At 45.6% G+C, this 6,783-nt stretch overlaps 1 protein-coding gene across 2 annotated transcripts in view; it reads right to left on the bottom strand.

Moving 5' to 3' along the window:
- Positions 1–509: 509 nt before the first annotated feature.
- The window catches only part of SKA1 (spindle and kinetochore associated complex subunit 1), a 31,479-nt gene continuing 25,205 nt past the window's right edge, over positions 510–6,783 (bottom strand). For both annotated transcript variants that reach the window (XM_073619706.1, XM_073619697.1), the window contains exon 7: positions 510–4,695. In XM_073619706.1, coding sequence (XP_073475807.1) covers positions 4,547–4,695 — 149 coding nt within the window. In that variant the 3' untranslated portion in view covers positions 510–4,546. The remainder of the gene's footprint in view (positions 4,696–6,783) is intronic.

Raw genomic sequence — 6,783 nt, 5'->3', positions numbered from 1 at the left:
TCCTCCACCCCAAACTCGCTCATCCATGTTTTTATGGACCTTGCTTTGTGCACTGGTCCAAATCATTTGGTGGAGGGGGGATTATGGTGTGTGGTTGTTTTCAGGGGTTGGGCTTGGCTCCTTAGTTCCAGTGAAAGGAACTTTTAAGGCGTCGGCATACCAAGATATTTTGGACACGCTCAGAGTTTGGGGATGCCCCCTTCCTGTTCCAACATGACAGTGCACAAAGTAAGGTCCATAAAAACATGGATGAGCGAGTTTTGGGTGGAGGAACATGACAGTCCTGACCTCAACCCGATAGAACACCTTTGGGATGAATTAGAGCGAAGATTGCGAGCCAGACCTTCTCATCCAACATCAGTACCTGACCTCACAAATTCTCTTCAGGAAGAATGGTCAAACATTCCCATAGACACACTCCTAAACCTTGTGGACAGCCTTCCCAGAAGAGTTGAAGCTGTTATAGCTGCAAAGGGTGGGCCAACTCAATATTGAACCCTACGGACTAAGACTGGGATGCCATTAAAGTTCATGTGCGTGTAAAGGCAGGTGTCCCAATACTTTTGGTAGTATAGTGTACGTTTGATGGGTGGTATTTTGTGAATTTGAGTTGCATTAGGGCAGCCCATTCATTTTCATAGGGATGTCAAATCACCACAATGCACCAAACAAGCCTCACCACCACATAGGAATGGTTCTCATCCGTTGATTGCGGAATGCTGCAATGTGAGTGTGTTCAGGAATGTGCATTGTGGTGACATTCAAAATGAAAAAAGGCACCACAACACCGATTGTACCTTACGTGTGTTTTGCAGCAATGTGCACCTGGCTGCAATGCTTTGATGTGAAGCCAGCCTTATGGCCCGTGCACACCATCCGAATATCGTACGAAAAGTGTCGTCCGAGGAAGAATCCTACGATTTTCGGATCGTGTGTACACTACTTGCGACAGCCGATCACGACCGTTCATCCAATATTATTCGAACGGGCATGCCCGAAAATTTTCCTCGTACGATTTTCGTTTAGTCAGCACAGTTGTCGTCCGAAAATACAATAGGAATACATTAACACATTACATCACTTCTGATTTTTTTTTTTTCCTGTCGTACGAAAATTTTCTTGACTTTATTCAATTTCTACTTGCGACTATTAAGTGAAAAAAGGTCGTACGATATTCGGATTGTGTGTACGGGCCGTTAACGGCTCCCCTATATTAGGGGATTTGATTAGCATCCCAGCTGAAGAACGGCAGGGATCGATTAGCCATGGAGGGGCCATATTGTAATGCCGTAGTATGACAACAGCGGTGTGCGCCACAAATATGTTTTTTTTTCTCTGTTTACGACGGGACTCTTCGGTCGGCCATAGATGGTTCGAATCTCTGCCGGTTCAGCAGGAACTGGCTGAGATTCAAACCATGCATGAGCAGGCTGAATGTACAAAGTTGATCGATCAATCAACTTGGGTATTACCAGCCTGTTGGATTTTACTTCTATAGCCGCTAGCAATAATCACTGTCTTCTACAGCCCCCCCCCCAGGGAAAAAAAAAAAAAAAAAAGGCTCAGCGAGAGGGATTCTCCCTAACACCGTCTGTGTTGATGGGGGAATCGCATCATTGCTGCGAACTGACCGGAAGTGGTTACCTGTCAAAACCAGGTACCCCCAGCCCCCCCCCCCCCCCAAAAAAAACCCCCAAAGTGCCAAAACTTGCAGAGCAAGGAGAGAGGAGGCAGACAAGCAGAATGTCCCCTTTTGGGTGAAGTTCCAAAAGTGGAACTTTTGCTTTAAGTATTCCTAGCCCCCTGACATGCCACAATTGGCATGTCATTTTTTGGGGGGGGCTGGGTACCTGGTTTGGAGTGGGACTTCCTGTCCCACTTCCTCCTTCCGATTTCTGTCCGCCTCTCCCCCTAGACGGCCCCTCCTTCACGGCAATGTTCTGGGACACGTCACAGGTCCCAGAACATTGACGGAGAGCAGTACAGCTCACGCAGTGCACACCCGGCTGTGAAGCCGCAAACGGTCACAGCCGGGTGCCCACACTTACAATGTCGGCGCCACGAAGAGGAGGGGGAGAGAACGGAGGCTTCGGGCGGCCGCATCTCTGGACTGTGGGACAGGCAAGTGTCGGTTTATTAAAAGTCAGCAGCTAAAAACTTTTTGTAGCTGCTGACTTTTAATATACTCATAAACCAGTGGAACTCTGCTTTAAACATTTACTGGACTGATAAAATCAGAGGGCTCCTAAAGAGTAACTAAAAAGGTAATGGTCAAGCAAGGTTCCTTATGCCTCGTACACACGTTCCGAATATCGTACGACCGTTCTAGTTGCAAGTAGGAATTGAATAGCTAAATAAAGTCACGAAAATTCTCGTACGACAGACAAAAAAAAAAAAAAAAAAAATCGGAAGTGATGTCATGTGTTGTAATGTATTCGTATTGTATTTTCGGAGGACAACTATACTGACTAAACAAAAATCTTAAGATCTGGAATCGTACAAGGAAAATTTTCGTGTATGTCCGATCTAATAATAAATCAGATGAACGGTCGTGATCGGCTGTCGAAAGTTGTGTACACACGATCCGAATATCGTACGATCCTTCCTCGGACGACCGTTTTCGTACGATATTCAGATCGTGTGCATGAGGCCATTAATCAGCATCTGAACTATTATTAGAATTACTCATCAGGATTATTACAATTTTATCATTCCAGTATCCACTCTGTTCATGTATACCAAGTCCTGAAGAAGGAGGTCTGAACCCCAAAATGTTTTTTTTTTTACACAAGAGTCTAAATAATATTATAGCTCAGGACTATAGTTCGGATTCTAGCACTTTCTTCCTTGAACACCCAGTTCTCACTTCAGCAAGGAGCTGACATTCAGCCACCATTCCTGGTAGGAGTGCTTAACGAGAGAATCATTCCATCAACACTGGTTAGGACCTCACCGAAAACACCTATTGCTTGAAGAGTTCCAGTGCCCCACACCGCTCTACTTGTTATTTTTATCCCGGGTTCACACACACGCGGGACACCGCATGTAATTCACACAGGAATCGTAGCACATTTCTGTGTTAATTACATGCGGTGTCTATGGGGTGCGATTTGATGGCTCAAATCGCACCACATTTCCACCAAACTCGTGAAGGACCCTTTTTTTTGTCCGCATCAGAATTAGATCGCATGGCTGTTCACACTCATGCGATCCGATTCTGCAAACCGATTGCAGAGTGTTGTTAACATACAGTCCGTAATCAGTTTGCATGAACGAGTTGCCATTTTGATGCAGTGTGGAATCCACTGGGAATTCCACCGCATCTAGTGTGAACTGAGGCTTACTGTGACCCAGCGCCGCTCCCCATCCATGCGCCAGACCCCTAACCTACATGCAGACGCATGGATTCCAATCTGGGGTTTTTTTCTTTGAAGCACGTGATTAGAGCCAGAGGCTCAAATAGGCTTCAAAAAAAGAATGGACTCGGGGTGCAGAGCCCATCCAGTTGTGTGACAATAGCGAATGAATATTCGCTATTGTCACACAGATTCTCCTCCCGGCCAATCAGGAAGCTGGTCCCGAGACCCGTTTCCTGAAAGGAGAATCGATCCCATTGGCCTGTGATCGGAGTGACAGGACAGCGGATATGGGGGGGATGGAAGGACGAGCCTGACTGCTGGCAACACCGAGTCGGGGAAACGTTTTTCAACTCTGGCCGCTACAGGGAGATGAGAGAAGAGTGCGGGCTGTGAGCTCCGTTCTGGTCGTCCGGTGGCTGTGCCCAGACGACCTGCCCTCACTGTCACCCATCAGGGATGATTGGATCTGGGTCAGCGATCGGGCTGTGTGTGGTGATCTCTGGGTGCCCGGTCTGTGTTGGATCTGATGTGGCAGGAGGCAGAGGATCCCCGCCAGCAGACTACCAGAGAGGAGAGGTGAGTGTGCACGGACACCAGACATCCCTCCCCCCCCCCCCTCCTCAGACTGATCTCTCCCTGAAGGGTTAAGTGAGCCAGCAACCGGGGGGGGTACGTGGTCAGGTTCGTCTGCCGCCCCCCGACCGATGGAGCACCAGGCGCCACTGCTGTGACCCCATTTTACACTTTGTGTCCCTGTAATGCCTGTGTAAGAAATGGGCATTTTGGGCATCACCAGTAATACAATCCACTGTCACAGAAGTTCCAAACTTTCCCAGCTCTACCAAAAATATGGTTGCCTACCTTTGTCCCTGCTGGAGAAGTGTCCAATCACTTCTGTGCTGACAGAAGGAAAGTCACCCCAATAGGGACGCGAACAGCGATAAAATACAGACAAAGGATCTGACACCCTTCACTGCTCTATCTGAAACAAAACATTTAGGTAGATTTAGGTCAGAATTCCCAATCAGCAAGAAGTACTGAAACTTTTATAAAATCGACGGCCAGGGAGCCAAAAGGATTGTCTCAGCAAAGTTTCCTTTTAATTAGTACGATTCAATAAACTGTTTATGACTTCCTGATAGGAAAGGATTTGAATAGTTCCTGGTGCGTTTTTTTTTTTTTGGCGATTAACAGATAACATAGCGCACTATTCCTTTACCGCGCATCTCCCGCATTCTATGGCAATGTCGCAGGATGTTCAGCATTCCATGGAATCTTTTATCCACCTTCTGCTGGGTGAATTCTTTGATATCTTGATCTACAATAAAAAACTGACCTGGAGGGGGAGATAAATAAAAAAGACAGATTAGATTACAATTTATTATGTGTTCCGTGTGCATTTATGTAACGGGCTGAGAGGAATCTGAAAATACTCCTTTTGACTTAGACAGAAAAGAAAGGAGACCTCTGTGGGGACCCCCACACTTCTTTGCCTGCCAGAACTTTTACTTCTTAACCAGTTGCCAACTATCTTATATCACATTTACTGCTACAGGGCGGCCGCTCTGCACCAGATCACATAGATATACGCGGTCCTGCACTTCCGGGTATCGGGGCGCCGGTTTGCACAGCAGCAGCTCGCTCCCACTGCGAATCTACCCAGCGCGGACCCTGATGTCTGCCGGCACCCGCTGATCGTACTGTACACAGGCAGAACGACAATCTGCCTATGTAAACAAGGCAGATCGCCATTCTGGCAGTACAGAAGGCATGACTCCGGTGTTTCTGTAAAAGCAGGATCGCCGATCCATGCCTTCCACCAGTAAAAGCACCTCCCCCACTACACTGAATCACCAGCTAGGCACACGTTTAACTCTTTGATCGCCCCTGATGTTAACTCCTTCCCTGCCAGTGTCATTAGTACAGTGACAGTGCATATTTTTAGCAGTGATCACTGTAGTAGTGTCACTGGTCCCCAAAAAAAAAAAAGTGTCAGGCCGCTGTCCGCTGGAAACCCGACAATCATTCCAAGAGAGGCAGAACGGCGGTCTGCCTATGAAAACAAGGCAAATTGCTGTTCTACTAGTAAGGAAGACAGACAGAGATCTTGTCTTTCTGCTAAGCAGGAACATGGATCTCTGTCTTCCTACAATTAAACCATCCCCCACACAGTAAGAAAGCACTCACAGGAAGCACATTTAACCCTTTGATCGCCCCAGATGTTAACCCCTTCCCTGCCAGTGTCAGTACTGTGACAGTGCATATTTTTAGCAGTGATCACTGTAATAGTGTCACTGGTCAACAAAAAGAAGAAAAAAAAAAAAAAAGTGTCAAAAGTGTCAGATTTGTCCTCTGCAATACCGGAGTCCTGCTAAAAGTCGCTGACTGCCGCCATTACTAGTAGAAAAATAAAATAAATAAAAATCCCATAAATCTATCCCATAGTTTGTGCAAATCAATATACGCTAATTGGGATTTTTTTTCTTAACCAAAAATATGTAGTGGAATACATATTGGCCTAAGTTAATGAAGAAATTCGATTTTTTACATTTTTTTTGGCTATGATTTAGAGCAGAAAGTAAAAAAAATTTTTTTTTTTTTTTCAAAAAGTTTGGTTGTTTTCTTGTTTATGGAGCAAAAAATAAAAAAACGCAGAGGTGATCAAATACCAAAAGAAAGCTCTATTTGTGGGAAAAAAGGACATAATCGTCACAAGACTGCCCAATTGTCAAAGTAACGCAGTACAGTATAAAAAATAAATAGGATTTTTATAAACAGCTTACCTGTAAAATCCTTTTCTTTGAAGTACATCACGGGACACAGAGCCATAGTAATTTTTATGTGGGTTATAGGCCACCTTCAAGTGATGGACACTGGCACGCCCTAAAATAAAAAAGTGCACGCCCTATATAACCCCTCCCACTGGTGGGAGTACCTCAGTTTTGTAGCAACGCAATACACGTGTATACCAAAGAAGGGAGGGACCTCTGTGTCCCTCTGTGTCCCGTAAAATCCTTTTCTTCATAGAAAAGGATTTTACAGGTAAGCTGTTATAAAAATCCTATTTTCTTATAGTACATCAGGGGACACAGAGCCATAGTAGTTACTATGTGGGATGTCCCATAGCAATGCCAACTGAAGGGAGGGAGACACAACAAAAGTAGGGCACCAAGAGACTAGAGGACTTATACTGCAGCCTGCAGTACACTGCGCCCAAAGGCGATATCCTCATGTCTTTTTACATCTACTTGAAAGAAAATCTGGTAAATGTATGGACTGAAGACCAAGTTGCGGCCTTGCAGATCTGAGCCATGGGTGCTTGGTGATGCACTGCCCAAGAAGCACTAACAGCCCTGGTGGAGTGCCCTTTAACATGAAAAGGAAGAATTTTCCTCTTTAAACCATAAGCTTGAACAATCACTTG

Source organism: Aquarana catesbeiana, linkage group LG01 (assembly GCF_042186555.1).
Source record: "Aquarana catesbeiana isolate 2022-GZ linkage group LG01, ASM4218655v1, whole genome shotgun sequence".
Classification (NCBI taxonomy): Eukaryota; Metazoa; Chordata; class Amphibia; order Anura; family Ranidae; genus Aquarana; species Aquarana catesbeiana.
Note: the sequence above shows the minus strand (reverse complement) of the source record. Positions and strands in the feature narration are given on the sequence as shown.